The sequence below is a fragment of the Ipomoea nil genome, unplaced genomic scaffold (genome assembly GCF_001879475.1).
Source record: "Ipomoea nil cultivar Tokyo-kokei standard unplaced genomic scaffold, Asagao_1.1 scaffold2279, whole genome shotgun sequence".
NCBI lineage: Eukaryota > Viridiplantae > Streptophyta > Magnoliopsida > Solanales > Convolvulaceae > Ipomoea > Ipomoea nil.
Window position 1 is genome coordinate 2,134,815 of NW_017618707.1, and position 24,510 is coordinate 2,159,324.

General features: G+C 32.5%; 2 protein-coding genes across 3 annotated transcripts; both read left to right on the top strand.

Moving 5' to 3' along the window:
• The first annotated feature begins 5,750 nt into the window (after positions 1 to 5,750).
• On the top strand, positions 5,751 to 6,569 carry LOC109150467 (homeobox-leucine zipper protein ATHB-52-like). Its single transcript, XM_019298377.1, has one exon. It carries the CDS (start codon positions 5,790 to 5,792, stop codon positions 6,372 to 6,374), a length of 585 nt encoding a protein of 194 aa, XP_019153922.1. The 5' UTR covers positions 5,751 to 5,789; the 3' UTR covers positions 6,375 to 6,569.
• A 6,830-nt stretch (positions 6,570 to 13,399) lies between these two features.
• LOC109150356 (uncharacterized exonuclease domain-containing protein At3g15140) lies at positions 13,400 to 16,376 on the top strand. 2 transcript variants are annotated; one of them, XM_019298260.1, is made up of 6 exons: positions 13,400 to 13,669; positions 13,769 to 13,977; positions 14,546 to 14,626; positions 15,110 to 15,235; positions 15,762 to 15,885; positions 15,989 to 16,376. In XM_019298260.1, exons 1-6 carry the CDS (start codon positions 13,433 to 13,435, stop codon positions 16,187 to 16,189), a joined length of 978 nt encoding a protein of 325 aa, XP_019153805.1. In that variant the 5' UTR covers positions 13,400 to 13,432; the 3' UTR covers positions 16,190 to 16,376. The 2 variants fall into 2 exon arrangements, with proteins under 2 accessions (XP_019153805.1, XP_019153806.1); XM_019298261.1 differs by lacking the exon at positions 14,546 to 14,626.
• Positions 16,377 to 24,510: the final 8,134 nt, after the last annotated feature.

A 24,510-nucleotide genomic window follows, 5' to 3' on the forward strand; every position in this document is an offset into this window, starting at 1 on the left:
TAGATGATCAATAGCTGAATTTTAAAAAAAATGCGATTGCATTTTTGTAATTACAATTGTGCATTTAGAAAACTAATAGTGAAGTTAGCGAAAAATTTGCAAATGCACAATCAGTTATCTTATGAATGCACAATTAGGCATCATGATGCACTATGAATATAGAATTTGTTAGATCTAAATAGTCTAACTATAATAAACCATAGTATACGAGAAACCTAACCTCGTATGATAGCGGAAGCGTAACCGTGTTGATCTCCAGCCATAGTTGATGTTCTTGTTGTGTTGCCTCTTAACGGTAGACCGTTAGCCATGTTTTGCCTCAGACCTGACTCAGAACCCTAGATGGTGTATTGGTATCTACTGAGCAGTCTGAGTACCGTAACTGAATGTGCTAACATCATTCATCCTGTATCCCATCAATCCAGGATTATATTAGGCACAGAGTTTGGTTGACTAACAACTACTAGTTATTAAGTCCAACCAGACCACTTAATAAGCCTAGTCAACTTGCACCACTTAATTAAGGCCCTAATATATAATATATATAATATATATTATTAGGGAAAATCTTACAGAATTCCCTGATGCAAAATTAATAATGGTATCTGTGGGGAAGTAGTAGATCATCAAACTCTCACTCTTCAAGTGAAAATTGATGCAGAAGTAATGATCGAAAAAGAGTTTGGTGATAATGGGGTCGATATGAACTCTAGTACAGTTGTTGGTGAGGACTATACTAATCAAGCCAGTGAGGAAGAAATTAAAATTTTACTAATGAGGAGGTAGATCATGCATCAAATACTATGGAGGATCACATCACGGTCTGCATAGATTCAACTCAAATTGAAGCACCAATTCAAGCTAAAACAACAACTACAATCGGGTATATATATAAAGTTCCCCAATTGTTTCAAGATTCAATTTTCACATCAATAGTGTCTTTGGAGGAAAGTCTCAACCACTTTGGAGTAGAAATGATTCCCAAATGAATTGGTCCAAATTAAATCATGACACCAACAAGGAATTTTGTTACAGGCAATTCAGTGGACATATTATCTATGATGTTCACGTTTGGCAAATCAATCAAGCAGTATCATCAAGGCATGGATATGCTCATTTCTATACCTACATCTTGAGGACAAGGTATTTTTTGAAGGGGTGGAGAGTGATACGCCCTTAATTGTAATTATGTAGCTTAATTAGGAAGAATTAATTATGTTTCTAGAATTAGTAGGATAATTAGAATGTTACAACTTAATTAGTGGGAGAGATAATATTGTGTCTAAATTAGCATAGGAAAATTATGTATATCATAATATATCATTACCTTATACAGATAATATATAATTTTAGTAGGTTAATTATTATAGATTTTAGTAAATTAGTATAAATAGTTTCATTGTATATGAAAATTAAGAAACAATGAAATATATTAATTAATTGTTATTATACTATTTTAGCTATTCTTCTTGGAGTTCTCACAAGTTCAAAGTGTGAAATTAGAGTTTACCGTGACTCGAATATGTTTGGGAGTCAAAAACCTGCTAAAAAAGTTTCACATCCATTAGAATCTTATCTATCATAACAAAGTGCTTCTTGTCAAAAGAAGAAATACAGAAGAAGGGTAGATCTTTATTATCACAAATTCTTTTCCTTCTATATATTCTCAATCTAATTAATATAATGTAAAGGGAAAATGGCACTTTTTCCCCCTTTGTTATATACTTATAGCACTTTTTCCCCCTAAATTATTTAAGTGGCAGTTTTTCCCCCTGATATATTAAATGGACATATTTACCCTTAAAATAAATATTTCATTTATTTTTCTTCTCCAACAAATTATAACCACGATTTGAAAAAATAAAATACATTAAGTGTTGAATTTAGAATATTTTAAAAATAAAAAAATAAAATTTTAAAAGAAAGTTTGAACCAACCGTTCAAATTGGATCCAAAATTGTGAACCGACGGTTCAAAATAAAACTCAAACCGTGAGTATATATACTTATATGTGAGAGTCAATATAAATGCGAAAAAAAACATACACTATTTGCAAATATTATAATTCTAATTTAAGCTATTGCTAGTAGTTATTCCGATTTGAACCTCCGGTTCACGGTTCAGGGTCCATTTTTTTCCAGTTCACGATTTTAATAAACGGAAACCCAAATATTGGGTTATGTTATGAATCATAACCGAAAATTTTTAATTTGATTGCTATAGTGTTTGGTTCAGTTCGAACCGAACCGTGGTCATCCCTACGTATAAGCAATAATTTGTTGAAGAAGATAAATAAATAAAATATTTGTTTTAAGGGTAGAAATGTCCATTTAATATTATCAGGGGGAAAAACCGCCACTTTTATAATAATTGAGGGGACAAATGTAAATGCATGAATAACTCAGGAAGAAAAAGTGCTATAAGCATATAACATAGGGGGAAAAAGTGCCATTTTCCCTAATCTAAATTAAACATCTCTATTCTTTCCATTTACAAAAAGAGGCACAATCCTAGAGGCTTCCTAAAATTGTTTATAAATTTATATATGTCTAATTAATATTATCCATTTATTATCTTACATGATCTCATGATCTTGCTTTCAATTTTATAATTGTTTTAACAAAGTGAAACCTAAACATGGATATGCTTGAATTGCTTTATCTTTTCCTTTCTCTCTCTCTCTCTATTTTAAAATACTTTAATTTAGTCTCTTTTTCTTTTGTAACTAATTAGACAGCTCATAGCTAGCAATTTTTGGTCGTAGTTTATTTAATGGAGCAATCAAAAATTTGGCCAAGTACATGATCCTAAACATTGGAACTTGTTTGATATAAATATTTTTTCCCAAAAATATATATTAAAAAAAGATTATTATTATTATTTATAGAAATAGGAACATCTTAATCCACAAAGCTAAGGATAAAGTTTTTTAGGGTAATATCTTCCCCAAAATATTCTTCTCTACTTGTGTTGTAGGCCCAACTTCACGTGAATACTTGCCCATGCACGGGAAGTTAGCCATCTTCAACTATAGTTATTATATTGATCATAAGTCAGACATTAAAACGGTTAAAACAGTGTTAATAAAATTAAAACGGGTAATACTCACTTTGATTGTTGAATTATGAGTCATTTATATCAGATCCCCAACTAATTAAGTTGGGAACGTGGTTATAGAATGGTTGAGTTAGAGAGTAATTGTGTGATTCGTTGACGATATTAAGGTGGTCATACATGAGTATAATAATAGCGACCCTTATTTGCATATCGATCATCCAAGCTATAAGGGAGTTGGCTAGAAGATGCCAGGTTGAAGCTCTATGATGCAACCTGACCCTAGGGAAGCTGTTGGTGTTGGGCAAGTAAAAGCTTAGAAGGGGGTTAATTAGCTTGTGGATTATGTATTTTGGTTCGATTAATAATAGAATTAAAGAGAGTAAAGAAGAGAGAAAGTAAGATAACATTTTTATAGTGGTTTGGGAATTTCGTACGCTATTCTTCTCCTTAAATGCTATTAATATATATAGGTAAAATGTAGCCTTTTATGCTAGTTGCAAACCAAGCCAACTACTAGTTGTTATGTCAAACTAATACAATTAGTTGGCAACTAGGTTACTTTCTAATTAATTAAACTTCTTTGACATGTTTTTCACTACCCAATCTTCCATCTCCAAAAGTTGTCCATAAAGTCGTCTTGAGTGAAGATTATCAAACCTCTTAACCATGGAGTGATGGGTTAATGTCTTAACAAATTAAATAGTTTGACATAATCTAGATGATTCTTTGAAGCTTAGAATGCTTAGATGTATGGCTTGAGTACTTGTGTAATTTCTCTCTATTTCTTTCAAGCTTGCAAACTTTATTTAAGCTTCTAATAAGTAGTGAGAATATATTTATAGAGATGAGGAGCCAAAAATTCAATTGAATCTATTTATTGACGCTTTCTAAGATGGTAGGTGTCCAAAAATTTGTCATCTTCTCATTTTTCCGTTGCACATAATTGACCTTTGGGTATTAACCAATACTTTTTAGGTGAAAATATCATATATTTTTTTCCTTGAAAGTAGGTATATATATATAGCCTTTCTAAACATATCTTAAAGTAACTCTTGAGAGATGTGCCCAATAGCTCTTTTTCTCATAAGACAATCCATATTCCTTGTACTAGCATCTGCTAGATGTACTTTTGTTCGTAAACCTCGAATTTGCTGTCTTGAGAGAATATGTTGTATCTTGACTTAGATAGTTCTGTTGATTCCAGTTGTCTTTGATGATAACACATTTATCAAAAGACCTCAACTTATGAATTACAAGGTCTGACGTTGGGTAGTGCATCTACTAAGTCAAGTTGATAGATTTACCGCTTGACAAGTCTGCTAGGATTTGACAATCATGTTCATTGAAAAAGATCTACCAGTCAATCTATCAAGATCTACTGGAACCACTAGTATAGAATATATCATATTGCTTTTGTTGAAGTGAATGCACAACGATATACTCTGATCACAGAATTTTCATGACAACATCTACCTACTAACTAAAGTTTAGGCAAATAAATTGAGTCCTATTTTAGCCTTTACAAATGTCCTATATCCAACTTATTACAATCAATGAAAATTTGGAGATACTAAATTTCTTATCTATATAAATATTAACATCATCAAAATCTAAACACTATTATTTCTTACCAAATTCTTGTGCTAACCGAATAGCCACAATAATTGAAATATTGCTTTTAGGATTTCAAGTGTATGTTTGACGATTTCTCGAATGGTTTACGATCATTGTTGGTTGCAGATTGTGTGGACATGACTTGGCTACAATTAATTATGTAGTCCATTGTCTCTTTTTTCAGTTATATCTTCTTCTTTTAAAATAAAAATAAATAAATAAAATTAAAGCAATTGTTTATTTAGTAGTATTGACTTTGTTACAATGCAGTATCAAAGTGCAACTTCGTGTCACTATTCTTGGCGAAATTGAAACAATTGGTACTCTTTTAATTAATTTTTTTTATAAGTTAAAACACAATTCATTCTTAAAACCTAATTTTTGAAGTGTGACTCGATCAGTGGACCACTCTCCTAAACATGCTTTTAGATAGATGTCATTCGATCAAGATACTCCATATATACGCACTTTGGAGTATTTCTTTTATTTTTTTCAAATTATGTGGGAGGTCATAACATGCATCGTATTTAAATTAACATAAATAATAAGCACATTAGTTATGTTCATAGATGTAGTAAAATTTACATTATATTCATGAATTAAAATTAAAATTTAAATTCCATTCTTAACAAAAATTATTAGAGGCGACTATACTGAATTAGTCCCAATCATAGTCCTAGAAAGGCTAGTCTTAACCCTACCCGACTTGGCCCGTTTTAGAGTAAGTCATGCCTAAATTGACACTAAGACTACTTCTAATGGAAATTGTATAATGTTCAACTCTAATCAAATATAAAGAGTTTTGTATAGTGTTAGCCATTTTGCCTGGCTAGGTAACTAATTACTTGGTATGTTAATTAGTATATATAGGTAGCTATAAAGTATACTTTATAGCTAGGCAAATGGCAAACACATTAGTTAATCAGCTGATATCAAATCAAAGAACATTAAAATAATCATATATACCAAACATTAAATTAAAGCCTCATCTGTTCCCTGGCCGGCCTATATATCAACCCATACCATACCATATAATAAATGCATATATATGACGTTTCGTTTCGTTTCGTTTCATTTCATTGCAACTTCCTAGCTAAATCTTCACCTCAGCTCCTGACATGAATTTCATGAACTCTCAAACCAAGCAAAAAACCCAATCATCATCATCTCTCAACCACAACAAGAAGAGGCTAACCCAAGACCAAGTGAAGCTCTTGGAGGCGAGTTTCGACTCCAACAAGAAACTCGACCCGGAGCGCAAGTTCCAGCTCGCGCGGGACCTAGGGGTCCCACCGCGACAGGTTGCAATTTGGTATCAGAACAGGCGAGCGCGATGGAAGAGCCAGAGCCTGGAGCTCGACTACAGTGCACTCCAGGTGAAGCTCGAGAGCGCGTTGGCTGAAAAGAAACATCTCGAGAAAGAGATGGGGAAGCTGAGGGAAGAGCTGAAGAGGGCAGAAGAGATGTTGGTGGTTGGAGCCTCACCATCATTATCACAAGGGCTGCAAGAAGGGGCAGCCATAGCTAGGGTTTCTTCATTTTCTCCACCTAGCTGTTGTGATGAAGGCATGAGCTCCAGCTTCCAAGATGAGGAGGGGTTGCAGTTTGAGGAGCTGTATGCTTCCCTTGTTGGTGCAGAAGATTATGGGTCAAATACAAATTCTAGTTCGAGTTGGGCAAATGGGAAACATTTCTGGGTCTAATAACATGCATAAATGAATTTTTTTTAATAAAAGATATTCATTTTATGCAATCTTTATTATTGACTTCAATTCCCCAGGGAAAGATGATTTTCATTTCTTTTCAATTCATATGGCAGTGGCCAGTAGTGGGAGTTAAGTTTGCTTTTTGTTTTTTTCTTTCCCTTTTGGTGAACATAAATAAGAACGTAACTTTCATGTTTTTTAATACTATCTCACTCATATGTTTATCAATTTCATATTCAAGGTATCACCTGCAGTGGGTGCTAGCTTTCGATGTATGTTAAATTAAATTAAAGACATTTTTTTGTCTTGGTGGAGCATGTTCCACTTTTAATCCTTCACTTTTGTGCCGTTGTCACATACATTTAGTCCTATTCTTTTAATTTTGTCATATTACATTCATAATTTTGAGCAACTTCAACTTTTTCTTTTTTTTTTTTAATGAAAGGAGCAACTTCAATTTTTAGTTCTCAACTATTGCGGCATTGCTATATTTAATTAGTCATATTCTTTTAATTTTGTCATATTACATCCATAACTTTCATTTGATTGCCATGATTAGTCTTATGTTAAAATTTCTGTTAATTTACCGTTAAAATTAACAAATAACAAAGGAAAAATCTTTACACATATCGTAACTTATATCTCGAACACATTAGAAGTATCGTAAATATCAAAAGATGTAATGTCGTAACTCATAGAAATATAATGAGTGTTGTTGGGTCTCCCCCTTCCAGCTAGATATAAAAATAAAAAAAAAAAAAAAAGGAAAATTGATTGCATAATATATTTTAAAGATCATTTCTAGGCATTATTAAGGGGGAGATTTGAAGTCCGAATTTAATAGAATGTGGAAAAATTTTCAAGATCTTCAAACCCATGTACTAGTTTATACTGAATCACAAGTTCAAAAATAACAAATAATCTGCTAGAAACATCAAGGGGTTAAAATCCCCTCAACTAGGCTTGATATCTCTACCTTTTTTTCCTTTATCAATTTTAAGAATTTGTAAAAACTAGATCTAGTATAGAAATCTCGTCACTCCTTAATATCCTAAAGATATTTCGCTTGGAAGGCAAAAACCCTCAGTAAAACTATAGGTGCACCAAAATAATTAAAATACTTGAGCAGCGGAACAACCAATTCAAATATTTTTTGGAAAGTGACATATATTTGGTTGATAATGCAATGAGTATGAAAGATATTTATAAATAATGTCATTACAGTTGTCGACAACATATTTGCCTCTATAATTGCTCACATTGTTTAAATTTGGATCCAAAAGCCAAAACAGTAATATAACGCCCGAAGCGTGCTAACTGTTTGATGGACAAAGAGCAATTAAGGCATACAATTCAACCCGCTAAAAGAAATAGATACACCAAAAGATGAAACATAAAGTGAGTTGATAGAACTAATATGGTTTTATACTGAAACCCAATATTGATCATAATAAAAAGGATATACTTCTATGACATTATGTTCTGTTATTTAATAAACTAGCAATAAATAATATAATTAGATACGCAGCTAATAAACACAGCCGCCACCACATATTTATATGGGTTGTCAATACTTGTTTTAAAAATCTCAGATTGATTTAAATTCTCAAAATGCAATAAACAAAAATCGCAATGTGAAGAGTGTAAAAATAATTTGCCCCTTTTATAATCAATAATTATTTAAGTATTTTTCCTTTTGAAAATTTAAAGATGTATTATCACATGCATGAAACATGACAATATATATATATATATATATATATATATATATATATATATATATATATATAATTAAAAAATTAAAATTAAAATTAAAAAAAAAAACACCTCTAGAAGGAACCAAGCGACTTAACCTTAAGCATGAAAATTGCGCATCTTCAGTACACAAACCACGCACCTTCAGTACACAATCCACGCACCTTAAAAACACAAATCACACACTTAATTTAAAATAACACACCTTAAGTTTCAACAACTCACTACACGCACCTTAAGTTTCATGTTGACGCACCTTAAGTTTCAATAACTACTCACATTAAGCACACAAACCACGCACCTTAAGTTTCAATAATTACTCACCTTAAACATACAAACCACACACCTTAAGCACAAAAACCATGCACCTTAAGAAAGAAAATCACGCATTTTAAATTTGACCGTAAAAATTATCAAATTGCCACCCCTATGCTAGATGAGTTCATGAGACCTCATGATCTCCATAGATTCATTTCCCATCAATGGTTGAGATTATAAGAGGTCCTCAAAGTAATTAAAGATTTATTGGAATCAAAGGGATTGAATAGTAATTGTAGTTAGTTGTCTAATTATGGATATAATTAGATTGGAAGATTAAGCATTATTCTAGGGATATTATGAAAGGAAAATGATATTTTGGATTATTTTACAAACTGTGATGAAGATAAATATTGCGTGAAGAATTTTTGCGGTGAAAAGGAAAGGGTGAGATTGCAGAATCAACCAAGAAGCAAAGCAGAGCAATGGCTAGTAGCAGCACAGGTATTTGCATTTACGAGTTACGACGTGTGCGTAGGCAGTCCCATGAAGTGTAGGATTGGCCAACATAACACTTCATGTGACGCATCGCAAACACGCCACAATCTACTTTGTTCTTTGCATCGCGCCATGGAAATCGAACCCTACGAGGGACCAATTTTGTGACCTTAAAAAACAAAGCAGTAACCCTCACATCCTCAAAGAAAACGGGCATAAGATCATGCTACAGAAATGACATTACGTTAAACAAGCATACGCAATAAAGCTGGATACTTAAAAATTAACCAAATATTGATTCAAGAGACGAACTGAAAAATCACATGCAGTCACCACGCATACCAGCACCGTAGGGGTGTGCCCATCTTTCTCACACACACAGACTACGCACAGACCGATGACCTCCCACGCTACGTGGTATTATTTAATACTACAACACGTTTACAGTACACTGCACTAACCTACCTACACAAGTGCACACAACATACTTCAAAAAAGAAATTTAATTTAAAACCCGTCAACAACATATACTCAATGAAAGAAAAACGCTGTACAAATCAAAAACAAAGATAGAAACATTAAAACCCCATTAGCATGACCATCCCACCACTCCTGAATACGTAGTATGCACCTATTACGGACTGTGTATACACAAACCAAATCATACATGCAAACAGACAACAAATACGCGCAAACCGACTACAGTCTATGCACAGACAAGAACATGACGCCCCACATGCAATATACTGTTTAATGACAAGACAAATTACCTTCACTGGAGCAGCAACATCAGGTGGATGGACACCACCTCGTGCATCAACTGCCTAAACCGACCAATAAAAAAAAATAAACAGCGAAGGGAAAGTGGACCAAAAATACCTGTCGAACGTATGGACCAACCAGGAACCCACACATATGAAGCCAAGCAATTCCGTTAACCACCCAACGCACATGCCACAACCCAAACCTGCACAGGGATACAGAAGAAAAACCCGCAATGCCAAGTCCATTTAGCCTAACTTGCACACGGTCCCCCCCCCCCCCCCCCTCCCCCTCCCCCCTAAAAAAACCCTAAAGACACTGAGCCACTACCAACACACCGGTGAAAAACCCCCAAAAAAACAAACTACACCGGGTGAAAAATACAAAATCCTCACTCCCAACCCAAGCCCCTATTGAACACAAGGAAACCCACAAACCTCGGGAAAAAAACCCCGAAACAAACAACAAAAGATGAAAAAAAAAAAGTCGTAGAAAAATATTACCCGAACTGGAAGCGGAAGAGATGTCCCTAAGCCGCTTAGAGTGCCTCCTGCTGGAACCAGCCATGACAAAAGCTCGGATCACCTGTGTACCAGAGGGAAGAGACGAACGGAAGGAGAGCAAGGAGGAGAAACGGTGAGGCCGCGAGACTGGATCAGAAACCGAGAGCAAGGGGAGAGAAACAAAAATAAAATCCTATAAAATCTCTAAACACACGCACACTAACCGGCAAAACTAAAGGAGTTATCATATTAAAGACAAATACAAAGTACAAAACCACCCCTGCCTAATTAGACACCCTTGCCCATGTGGGTTTAATTACCACAGAATCTGAATTGTTAAAAAATCAAAATCAACGATCAAAAAGTGTGCTCACGGACTCGGCTGACTAGGGGTGTGCACCAGATTCAAAATATATATATATATATATATATATATATATATATATATATATATATATATATATATATATATATATATATATATATATATATATATATATATATATATATATATATATATATAATCTAAAAACATAATAAGTCTCAATCAAAGTTATATCTCTCATTTTTGTCCATATTTTTAATGCTAACCATTTTGTACATTGTGTTTTTAGAGTTGTACTATACAATTTTTTTGGACAAAAATACCCTTACCGTTATAACTTCTGTTATCTTTTCCATTACTTTTACCACGCACATGCATCTACCATATATTTTCTTATATTGTTTAATGATAACAGTATTTGTAAAACATTATATATTCATTATATATTGGATTAATATAATAAATACATTTCATTTCACTTAGATTTTAATTAGTAAAAATTGTTAGTTATTTTTAAAATTATAAATATTGGGCATATACTTTTGTGCATCGCGCATAGAAAAAACTAGTATATATATATATATATATATATATATATATATATATATATATATATATATATATATATATATATATATATATATATATATATATATATATATATATATATATATATATATATATATATATATATAAATAATAAAGTTCAAATGCGGTGGGGTCTTCCCGTGCGGCGGTGCGGCGGAATTCCAGAATATACCAACAGTGTTAACAATATGCACCAACAGTGTGTTAGAAAAACACACCACAATGAAATGCAATAAAACATCACAAAATACACAACAGACTCAAAAAAATACACCATATAACTCACCACTCCCAATGGTGTATTTCTGAACAGTGTATGGTGTTTTTACTCACACCTAATGGTGTGTGTTTGGTGATGCAGGGCTCTGTTTACTCTGTTTTTTGTGGTGTATTTTCCTAACGTTGATGGTGCATATTTGTTGAACTATTGGTGTTGCCGCACCGTAAGAAATCCCCGCACCGTAAGACACTGCCGCACCTGAACTCGCCTATATATATATATATATATATATATATATATATATATATATATATATATATATATATATATATATATATATATATATATATATATATATATATATAAAGATGATAATTTTTTTTGAAAGTATATAAAGGTGATAATGATAGAATTAATAACGAGAATTATATCCGTTACAATAATAATATCTATTTATTCTATTACTTATAGCAAAATTATCAAATATTCATTTATTCTATTACTTATAGTAAAATTATCAATTTGATTATCGACTATAGTTATTGTCAAATTAAGTTACATAATTTCATTCTCCACGTATTGGGTAAGCTTTTCAAAATAGATGACTTAGGGGTCGTTTACTAAAATGGAAAAATGGAGAATTTTCTGGAAAAACAGAGAATTTGAGAGGTGGAAGAATGGAAAATGGAAAACTTGTTTACCAAAATTCTCTTTCCAAATCCTTATTCCATCTCCATTCTCCACTTTTCTTAAGGATTTTGGAGAAATGAAAAACCAACTTCTCCAAATGGAGAAATGGATAAGCACGCGTGAACAGTGCATTGCAATAGGTCGCAGGATCGAATCCGCGTGAAGCCATTCTGACGCCTCCCCCTCTTCAGTCTTTAAATCTGACACGTGCTTCTTCATTGCTAGCTTTCTCCTTTATTAATTTTATTTTTATTATTATTATTATTATTATTATTATTATTACCAACGCCACCCCCTCTTCAAAGCCAGCTTCTTCTGCTTCCTTTTTTTTTTTTAATTTATTATTATTATTATTACTATTATTATTATTATTATTATTATTATTATTATTATTATTATTATTATTATTATTATTATTATTATTATTAACGCCACCCCCTCTTCAAAGCCAGCTTCTTCTGCTTCCTTTTTTTTTTTTAATTTATTATTATTATTATTATTATTATTATTATTATTATTATTATTATTATTAGTACCAACACCCCCCGCCCCTCTTTTCAAAGCCAGCTTCTTCTTCTTCTTCTTCTTTATTATTATTATTATTATTATTATTATTATTATTATTATTATTATTATTATTATTATTATTACCAACGCCACCCCCTCTTCAAAGCCAGCTTCTTCTGCTTCCTTTTTTTTTTTAAAAAAAAATTATTATTATTATTAGTACCAACGCCCCCCGCCCCTCTTTTCAAAGCGAGCTTCTTCTTCTTTATTATAATAATTATTATTATTATTATTATTATTATTATTATTATTAGTACCAACACCCCCCGCCCCTCTTTTCAAAGCCAGCTTCTTCTTCTTCTTCTTCTTTATTATTATTATTATTATTATTATTATTATTATTATTATTATTATTATTATTATTACCAACGCCACCCCCTCTTCAAAGCCAGCTTCTTCTGCTTCCTTTTTTTTAAAAAAAAAAAAATTATTATTATTATTATTATTATTATTATTATTAGTACCAACGCCCCCCGCCCCTCTTTTCAAAGCGAGCTTCTTCTTCTTTATTATAATTATTATTATTATTATTATTATTATTAGTATTATTAATTTATTATTATATATTATCTGTATATTATTATTATTATTATTATTATTATTATTATATTATTATTATTATTATTATTATCTTTGTTGTATAAATGTACAAAACTATAGGGCCCATATGGGATGATTTTATTTAATGAAATTTGAAAATTAGAAAAATACAAAATAGGAGAAATATGGAATGAAAATTAGAAAATTGGAGAAATGAAAAACTGGAAAAATGGATAAGGAAAACTGGAGAAATGGAAAACTGAAAATGAAAAAACAGAGAAATGAAGTAAACATCCCCTTAATTTGGTAACTCCACTGCTCACTCAGGCCGTCACCCAATTCTACGCAAATGGCTCTCTCAAGGGTCACTGTGTTTAGCCGGAATCCTGTTCGTTCTCCGCCGCTTCCTTTTACATATTCCTCTCCTTTCTCTCTCTGTATCCAACGCAACCGCCAAATCGGCGCATTTGCCGTCCATTCCATGGCGGAAGAATCCGCCTCGTCTCCGATTGCTGCGGCACCTCCGCCGAAGAACACCCGGTGGAGACCAACGTGTTTGTACTTCACTCAAGGTAAGTGCACTAAGGTAATAACATTCCTCAGCAACTTCCTAGGGCGCTTGTAAACAGGAAATTTTCACTGTTCCCAACTTATATAGTTTTCCTTTTTTCTGGCTTTAATTTAGATGGATGATGCGATTCATATTGAGAGGTTCAATCACAGTTGCTCCGTCTCTGGGGAAATGACGGCAAATGCTTTGCAATCCAGGAATTTGCAGCAGCAGGGCTTAGAGTTTCTCCTCGTGCTTGATTTGGAAGGGAAAGTTGAAATCCTTGAATTTCCGGTTTTGTTGTTTGATACGAAAACCATGGATGTTATCGATTTCTTTCATAGGTGAGGTTCTGTTCGTTTATCATATTCTCTGGTGCCATATCATTGAGGATTCAGAGCTTTACAGTAGCAGTAATAAGAATTTTAGGTTGGATTTTATACACATTGAAAACTATAGCATTGTTGTGTCAAGCTGTTTGAAAAATTTAGTAAAGAAAATCTTTCAAATAAACAGATGCAGGATGCCAAGATTAACACGCTGCTAAATTTTAGAATGGCTTTGGTAGCTTCTGAATGTTTTGCCTCTTTCAGCCAAGTTATATCAATGTCAGTTTGTTAATTTCATACCCACAAAAGGCGAAATCCATCGCCCCACCCCCCACCCCCCACACCTGGCTCAACAGGATTTATGGCCTTCAAGAAATAATGTTGTAGCATTAGCATTGGAATTGTTATGACCTTTTAGATAGAATGTTACTCTGTATAACAAGTGACCATAGTATGTTTTGTTTGATTGTTTCCATGCCTGTTGAGTATGTTATATGTCAAGATAAATGATTTGTGTGCAGGGAGTATTAGTTTCAACCACTTAGCTCTCTCTCTCTTCTTTTTTTTCACCATATTGCTACAGGTTTGTCAGGCCCTCAAAAATGGCCAAGAAAAGAATAAATGAATATATAGAAGGAAAATATGGAGAAATAGGAGTTGACAGGTATGATATTTCCTCTACCTTTCACAAGATTGGGTATCTTTGTCTAAAATGTGGTTCACCTCCTTTATAGCTATCATGTTTGTGCAATTATACAAAATGGATCAAATAATTTGAAGGATTAATAAAATTAAATTTAAGAGGTGGGAAGCATGTTTGGTTAGTTAAAGACATGAATTGAAGAATGTGCTCCATCTCAACTAAAAGCCTAAGCTGATAGTTGGATTGCACATTTATGTTTATATATATTATATGCTCAACAATATGAACTTTCAAACCTACTCAAAAGATTAAAATTTAGAATCCAGTAATGAAGAATTATTTTCCTCCAGCTGTCTCCTATTTTATGGTTTTAGCGCAGGCATCATGTATGGTGTTTCATCCTCCTTTAAACTTAACATCTCTGGGCATGATTTTGTGTCCAGCGTTCATAAATTTGTGAACAATGCATAATGTTTTAATTTCCTTGTAAATAAACTCTTGCAGGGTTTGGCATGATACAGCTATCCCATTCAAGGAAGTTATTCAAGAATTTGAAACTTGGCTAGTTAAAAATGAATTATGGCGAAAGGAGCGGGGTGGCTGTCTGAGTAAGGCTGCATTTGTAACTTGGTGAGTTTCTGAGAATGGAAGATCAAATCTCCCCTAAAGTTTTCTGATCTAAAATTCAACTGTAAAAGAGAACTCATAACTGCAAGAGAAAAAAATAGATGTTAACAGAAACAAGGGTTTAAGATTTTTATTTTTTTAAATAATTCTTTTAAGACAATATGTGAATCCTTTTATAGTTATTGGCAATGGCCAAATCTCTTCTGTTTCCGGAGAACTTTTTGGGGCTTGATTTGTTTCTATGGTCCCAATTTATTTTCCAGTGCATACTTGTCGGCTTTCTCATCTTAGGATAAACCAGTTACCCAATCTTTTAGAATCTGTCCTTTTGTTTCATTGGTCTGTCTAATTGCAGTGCATATGCATGTGTGAGGTTCTGAAATGCTTGTCATGTTGAAATCCTGCATACAATATTCTCCTGAAACCCAAAATAATAGAAGGAACAGATTTATGTTATGGTTATGGAAAGTAAGAATTTTTATTCAAGGGAATGTGCGCTGATAACCAATTTGTAATTTCCCTGCAACAGTGGGAATTGGGATTTGAAAACAAAAGTCCCCCAGCAATGCGAAGTAGCAAAGATGAAACTCCCACCATATTTTATGGAATGGATCAATTTGAAAGACATCTATCTAAACTTCTATAAGAGGAGGGTAAGGATACACTTCGCCTCTTCTCATCCGGTATATTTTGTTGCTCTTGCCAAGGGCTTTTTCCCCTCTTAACGACAATGTTGCTTTACTTGTGGCACTGCAGGCCCCGGGGATGCTTTCCATGATGAGGGAACTAAAGATTCCGTTGTTGGGCAGTCACCATCTTGGAATTGATGACTCGAAAAACATTGCAAGGGTATTGCAGCATATGCTAAATGACGGCGCTTACTTGCAAGTTACTGCTAGAAGAAATCCTGATTCTCCCGAAGTTGTTAAGTTTCTTTTTGAAAACCGTATCAGGTAGTTGAGCAAACGCAAACCTGAAACGATCAAACGAATCAGGTTTTTTACTAATTTGAAGGTTGTAGCTTTTCACTGAGATTCTTTTTTGGAAGTCTAACTAATAGTTTGGAAATTTTAAGGTCATTTAGATTTTATTTACATAATTACAGGACGTTGATGTTTTAATATTACTTTGTTGTCTTGGTGTTTCCCTGTTCACATTTCCATACAAACTATAAATTGTCTGCTGTATGTTACTGAACTGCAAAACTAAATAAATTTTAAAAAATCCTGAATGTCTTCAAATACAATAAATAATCATATTAGCTCCCAATGAGGATTGATCTGGTCTAAAGTTTGACCCTCTAGATTCAAGATCAGCTAGTATGCAAAATCCATTGTTTACCAAATACTCGGCATTGGCTCTACGGCATTTAGAGACACTAGGGTCCATGCTCTCGCTCTCACACTATAAAAAATTTGCATTTCTAGTCTCCAAGTAATAGTAAACTCAACCCATGTATTTACATATAGAATATGTTTGCAAACTTAGTTGAAAAATTGACTAAAAGTTTGCCCGCAAAAGGTGAAATTTCATTGCCTACAAGATCGCCATATCTCAGTCTGATAAAATAGTGGAGGGGTAAATCATGGTGACTCAGCGGCCCAGCAGCCCATTAGGTGGGAGGAACAGTGTCTGGTGCCCACAAGCAGTCTACACAATCATTATTACATGGACCATGGTCCACACAACTGTGTGGACCATAAATAAAAAGTACATTTTTTAGAATAAAAATATACATTGTTTGTGTACATAAAGTACATTATTTGAGTACTGAAAATACATTATTTTATACACTATCAAATAATGTAAATTCAGTAGATAAATAGTGTATTTTTAGTATATTAAAAATGTATCTTATATTCATGGTCCACACAATAATTTGTCCAGTCTACCACATTATATATATATATAACTCTCACACTACGACTGTCAGGGCTTGATCATGTGTACATATCCACAATCTATCACCTAGGAACCAACTAAGCTGCCCGTACACGCAAATATTAGCTAAAAATTGATAAGCTAGTTGGTTGAGTTAAGTTTGGTAATTAGCAATGACAGTGTGTGAGTGATCGCGATCAAATGAGAACGGTGCGCTCAGTAGAGAACTCAGAACGCATGACACCCGTCCACATGTCCATATCTATCGCGTTCAAATGAGAACAATGCGCCCAGGAGAGAACTCAGAACGCGTGACATCCGTCCACGTGTCCAGATCTAACGGATGAGAAACACTGATTTTTGTTTAAAATGCGGTGGCATTTTTGTAAATAATTGAAGATGAAGTGCAAGTAAAATGTATTACAAGTGCAAGTAGCAATTTCATATAGTGCACCTAAGTGCATGTAAATGTATTACAAGTACATGTAAAATGTATTACATGTGCAAGTAAAATTTGCACTGAGCCTCAATACTATGTGCACCTAACGTTATAATAATTAATTGCACCTAGGTGGACAAATGTTAACAAGGTAAATTACTTGTACTTGTAATTGAAAATAGGTGCACTTGTAAGTGATTTTACTTGCTAAGGTGCACCAGCTACTTGCACTTATAACACATTTATTTGCACAAAAGTTTGAGTTATTTACGAAAATTCCACCGCGTCGTTTTTTTTTAAAATTACATCTTATTCATTGATCTGGACACGTGGACAGTTATAAATGGTTCTTATTTCTCTCCTGTGCACTTTTTCTCATTAGAACGTGTGCCTATATATATATATATATATATATATATATATATATATATATATATATATATATATATATATATATATATATATATGTATGTATGTTTAGGTACGGTTGTGCGGTTAAATTTGAGCCATTGATCTTGCTTAAATCAACGTTCAAGATTACCAAAATTTAAAAACAAAAAATGCGGTGGTAATTTGGTAATTTTTTGCATCTAGGTCAAATTTAAGCTGCGTGGGTTTCCTTCTTAAGGTCCGTGGGTTTTGTGTTTAAGGTGCGTGGGGTTTGTGCTTAAGGTGCGTTGGGTGTGTGCTTACTGTGAGTATTTGTTGAAACTCAAGATGTGTGATTTTCCTTCTTAAGGTGCGTGGGTTTGTACTTAAGGTGTGTGGGTTTTGTGCTTAATGTGCGTGGGTTGTGTGCTTACTATGAGTATTTTTTGAAACTTAAGGTGCGTGATTTTCCTTCTTAATGTGCGTGTTTTTTGTGCTTAAGGTGCGTGAGTTTTGTGTTTAAGGTGCGTGGATTGTGTGCTTAATGTGAGTATTTTGTTGAAACTTAAGGTGCATGTGTTTCCTTCTTAATTAAGGTGCGTGAGTTTTGTGCCTAAGGTGCCTGAGTGTTGTGCTTAATTTAAGGTGCTGTTTTGTGCTTAATGTTAGTAGTTATTGAAATTTAAGGTCCGTGATTTTCCTTCTTAAGGTGTTGTTTTCCTTCTTAAGGTGCGTGATTTGTATGCTTAAGGTGCGTCAGTTGTGTGAAATTTAAGGTGAACGCTTTTAAAAGTTTAGGTGTGTGGGTTGTATACTTAAGGTGCTTTGTTTGTGTTCTTAAGGTGCGTCAACCGCACAACCACATGGGAACCCTTTTTCGCACCTGAACCCTTCCCTGTGGAGATAAATTAAGATTTATTGACAAAAGATAGAAATTTTTAAAATGTGATGTGAAAATTGGACAACTTTTGAAAGTTAGAGAGTATTGCAGGATGTAGAGAATTAGTAAAAGAATTGTAAATTTAGTTATGTTGAAGTAGATCCCACTTTTAAAGTTAAGAGAGTATTACAAAGATAAATATCGCCTTAGGATAGATTTGGAAAGTGGTTATCTTCACGATAAGTTTTATGACCACTCCAATTGGCAATGACGATAGTATAAATTTTCACCTTAGGAGATGTTTGGTTCATGGAAAATGTTTTCCATTAAAGTGAAGAAAATATTGTTTTCTAGTGTTTGGTTCATGGAATTTATTTTCTATTGAAAAATGAATTCCTCAAATTTGAGGAAAACAAAATCCTTGGTTGGACCAAAGATTTTGTTTTCCATGGAAGATGGGAACAAAAAGTGAATAGATTGTCTATTTTACCCTTTGCTTTCTTTTTTAATTATATTACTTTTATTAATCTGTAGGGGCATATAGGTCTTTATACTCATTATTCCTTACAATTCCAAATTTAACCAAACAATAGAATTAGTATTCCCAGTAATTCTTTTTCCACCATCCAAACAATGAAATTCATCTTCCTAATAATTATTTTTTCATGAGATTCCAATTCCACTTCTCTTAAAATATTTTCCACGAACCAAACAAGCCCTTAGATATGATATATGATTACAATATCTTGTTCAATTAATTAATATCAAAATTTATAGATATTTAGTAATATTTAATAATATAATCTAATTAAATTGGCAAGTATTAAAATTTTAGTCTAATACATTTTAAAATTAGTGACGTAGTGTTCACGTAAATAGCCGTGTGGGCTCGGCCGTCTGTACTACATGCATGCAGATCAGAATATTTTGCAAAAAGACATCATAATATCATATACACGTATCACACGTAATTATTCTACACCATGGGTAAACACTTGTACCACGTAGGCTAAGGGCAAACTATGCTGTTTGTGATATGATATATCCAGATATAGTGCATGTATACACTTCAAACATATATATACACTAATCCGAGTCGCTAGTCAGTCCCTGTCATCAGGGACAGAGTCAGAAATTCGGTTGAGAGGGACAAAAAAGTAGGGACGAATTCAGAAATTTCTTTTCAGCGAAACATTAAAACAAAAGAGATAATTTAAAAAAAAAAAACACATCTCATTATTAATATAAAATAATGTTATATATATGTGTGTGCATGTATTAAATATTAAAAAAGCTATTAAAACGTACAGTGACTGTGTTCAAACCAACTATAAAAACTTTGTTAATGCCAAGATTCAAACCCCTATCCTTTATCATAACTCAACATGTATTCAACTAACTCATCTAAATCAACTCTTATTAACATTTAATAGTTTTATTTTACTAATACTAACACATGTACTATATATACATACAAAAATTATATATGGGGTGGGGTGGAGTGAGGGGGGGGCAGCTGACCCCACTTTGGCTCCGTCGTCCCTGCCTGTCATTAATTATATATCTTGGAGAGTTTGATGATAGATTTTGATCAGGTGGTTTACTACTTGATGATCGAGTTAGCCTCGTGGGCCACTTCAAACACATTATTGTGACTAGCCAGCTGAAAAGTTTTAATGACTTTAGGTCAGGTGGTCTATCACTTGAGTTAGTCTCACGGCTACCTGAAAAATATATTTTTAAATCTCCTAAAATTATCATTAACTAGTTTGAGAAGCGTTACGTTAATGACTTTAGATCAAATTATTTACCACTTGAGCTATCTCTACGAGCCAGGATGACTTCAATTCAAACATATATTTTTAAATGTCTTAAGATTGTGATATACTGATATGTATTGAATTGTTTCTAAAACTATGTATAGTACCATTTAGTAAGTAGATGGTATCGGTATACGGAATTTCCAGCACTTTGACAAATGTTACCATCAAAGTAGTGAGCTAATTAATTAAGTGAAAGCAATTCCTCAATAAAGGTTTTTTTTTTTCTTGAATTAATTTCATTTTTCGTCCAATCCACATTTAGTTATTTTTTAAAATATCCGCGTATAATTATAGTATTATTGTGACATGATCATTTTTGTCTTCTATTAACAAAATTATTTAAATTCTATAAAATACAAGAACATTTATTTTTTTTATCCTTTCTGATTACACCGGTTCAAACTAAGAAGAAGCCTAATAAGTTATTTACTAAGTAAAGTGATTGATAAAGTGACTCAAAATCAATTTATGGCAACAAATCCACGACGTACCAGATTTGAAGAAAATTGGTGGTAGCCAAGACATAATTGTCAAATGTGGCACGTAATCGATCCGACTCAGATAGAAAACGATGCCTAAAGCTACGGATTAATACTGCCTTTTTAATCTTTTTAGGCCTACTTAGGTGTCGTAAGACATCTTATTCATATATTTTTTAAATAAGAAATAATTATATATATTTATATTAAATCTATTTCTTATTTTTTGTCATAAAAGTAATGAAGTCCTATCCATATGTTTTTGCATGTCTTGTTAAAATATAAAGAGGTCTAATTCGTATGGGTGGCTACTGGCTACTGGCTACAATCACCGCCCATCAAATTAAGTAGCTTAAAAAAAGTAGTAAAAATACAAAATATAAAAGCATGGAATGAATTGAAGAAATAATATTAAATTAGAAACAATATTTTGTTGAGGGAAGAAATAATTTTAAATTAGAAATAATATTGTATTAGGTCTTAATATATAATTAGTGGAGAGCGAATTATGTCATTTGTTTTAACCAACGATTAATATTAATAATTTATGAATTAAAAATGTTTGATAATTTATATGCTTAATTCTAGCTGAGAATGTATAAAACAACATATAAGAACATGAATAAATTGTTTTATTTATTTAATTACACTTCAAATATTTTATATTTTAGATGTAAATTGCACAATATAATAATTTAATTTAAAAATTGATGTTGTTGTGGTGGAATAATTACTCAATAACTCAAAGAGAAACTTATTTGCTAATTATGATAAGATTAAAATGAAGATATATATGGAGTAAATATGTTTTAAATTTTACGTTTTTAATTATATTATTTTATAAATATAAATTTGTGGAATATAAATTATTATATTAATACAAATTAATAGCATAAAATAATGAGTAGAATAGTCTTATAGTCTTTTTGAACTAAATAAATGTAATACAATAATCCAAAAATTACCATTTTGTTAGTTTACTATAAATTATATTGTATACAAGATTTAAGTTTAAAAGATATTAATTATTGGTATGCTTAATTAGACATATAATTGTCACAAAATATATACAAACATTGAGTATTAAATTATAAAAATTTTAAATTTTAAATATAGCTATCATAAAGCATATAAATTGGATTATTAAAAAAAAAAAAAACAATAAGCCAATTTGAAACAACATACAAAAACGTACGGGTAAATCAAAGTGCCATTTTTCTCTCCCAAATACAAAAATAAAACAAAACAAGTTAGACTTCCTACCATATATAATTCTATATATTATCTCTAGCAATAGCTGTCATATAATGAAAAGAAACCAAGTCACCCATAATGTTTTAGTCAATTTGCTGTCTTTAATGTAATGAATAATAGACCCATCACATGGTTGTGCTGGCATCAGCTGCTCCTACCCCTACCATATTTTTCCAACCCAATATTTTACTGTTTGCTCATCTTATTTGCCAATCAATAACCTTGCTGTCTATATTCCATTTTTTAAAAATAAATAAATAAATATAACATCGAAAGAATATATTTTTTTTTATAGTGCCGATAGTAATAGGTAAAATCATATACAATATATTTTATTGTAATGGACATTATTGTTCCCAAAATGTTGATTTTTCAATCTCAAGGGTTCCTCACGTCCAGTCCCGACAGAGCATTTGGGAGGATGTAAATCATGATAACTCAGTTAAACACTAAGACTAGACCTTTACTTACTACACACAAGGAGCCCCCTCACTTTGAGAGGTTGCTCCACACTGTCGCTGGTAATAAGACTCGATCACGTGTCATTCAGTTGTTATACAGTGGACTATGGTCCACTCATCGTTGTGTGGACCATGATCATCGAATGAAACTGTAGTAAAATTAAAATCATACTTTAGTGTTACTATAATGAAACTAGTATGTGTGAAAAATGAGACTAAAAAGCAGAGCACATTATTGTCAAATGAAACTGTAGTATAATTAAAATGATATTTTAGTATTATTATAATGAAACTAGTGTGCATGGAAAATGAAACTAAAATCTAGAGTCATACAATAGTATATATTGTCAAATGACTTGAAGTGCAATTAAAATAATACTTCAACATTACTACAATTAAACTAATGTGTAGATCCTTTCAAAAAAAAAAAAAAGAACTCTAGCAATAATGTATATTATCAATTGAAATTATAATAGAACTAAAACGATATTTAAGTATTGCTATAATAAAATTAGTGTGGAGCCGTGGAGGAAAAATAAAACTAAAAAACATAACAATATTGTCAAATGAAACTGAAATGTAATTAAAATGATATATACTTCATGGTCCATAACGCTACATAGACCATAGTCCACAGTAATGGTCTTAATGTCTAATGGATATTATTGAGAGTAATCGCTATAACAAAAAATAGTATCATAATTATATCTGATGATGACAATTTATCTATATCATAATCAACAGAAAAATAAAATAAATATCTTAAAATGTAGGACCAAATGCCTACCTGACTTTTAAATCAAGATGATTAGGTTAATTAAAAGATCATTTTATTTTATTAAGATTTAATTTTCAAAAAAATTTATGCATCAACTATAAAGCTTGTCTAGTTGTCTATACTGTATAACTTTTTGGTGGTTTTCTTTGTTGGGTATATCAGTAACAAACTGGCAACACTAAATAAGGCAAAATAGCTTTCGAACACTTTTTGATAGTTTTCTTCTTTTGGTATATCAGTAACAATCTTGATGTTTTCATTGTTTTGTAATGCGTGATTGAGTATAATTCTGACCGTTTACTCAATTTTCTCATATTTGTCAACTGATCAAAGGGTATGCCAGCTTGTTATGATTCCAATCAACCCTTTTTTTGTTTTTGTTTTTTGAGAACAAGAAAACTCGCAATTACTGTCTTAAAATGTACACTGTGTAAGCCATGCATTCTGCTCCTAACTAGCTTATATAGAATATATGGACGGTCTACTCTACCGTGTACGATACTAGGTCAGTCTCGGACTCGGTTTTCGTGCCTAGTCTGATTGAATTGTTGGTTTAAGTCTTTAAGCTCGGATTACTTGGCGTGAGGTCAGAAAATCTCGAGCTAAAGATATCCTATCTTCAATGCAAAAAGTCCCTCTCACCAGCAATAAATGCAGTATTTATAGTTGTAGGTATGAGACAAATTCCGGTCTCACTGCATGAAGGACACGTGGTGCCTATGCACAGGCTCAAACTGGGGTCCCAAGGGATTTCCACATGTGTAATAATGTCTCTGCGGGTAAATGTCGCGCAGTCGAGTTCAGGTCGGTAATTGGCCCTCTACCTGAGTAGGTCGGAAGGATGCTGGGGCCTAGCGAGCATCGGAGGGGTAATTCTAACTGCTCGGCAGACCGTCAGGTCGAGGGGAGTACCA

Excerpts from the sequence above, each read along its gene's own strand:
- LOC109150356 (XM_019298260.1), top strand. The coding sequence starts at position 13,433 with ATGGCTCTCTCAAGGGTCACTGTGTTTAGCCGGAATCCTGTTCGTTCT. Across the intron at positions 13,978-14,545 it reads GTTATCGATTTCTTTCATAG|GTTTGTCAGGCCCTCAAAAA; the intron begins GTGAGGTTCTGT and ends ATATTGCTACAG. Across the intron at positions 14,627-15,109 it reads GGAGAAATAGGAGTTGACAG|GGTTTGGCATGATACAGCTA; the intron begins GTATGATATTTC and ends AAACTCTTGCAG.
- LOC109150467 (XM_019298377.1), top strand. The coding sequence starts at position 5,790 with ATGAATTTCATGAACTCTCAAACCAAGCAAAAAACCCAATCATCATCA.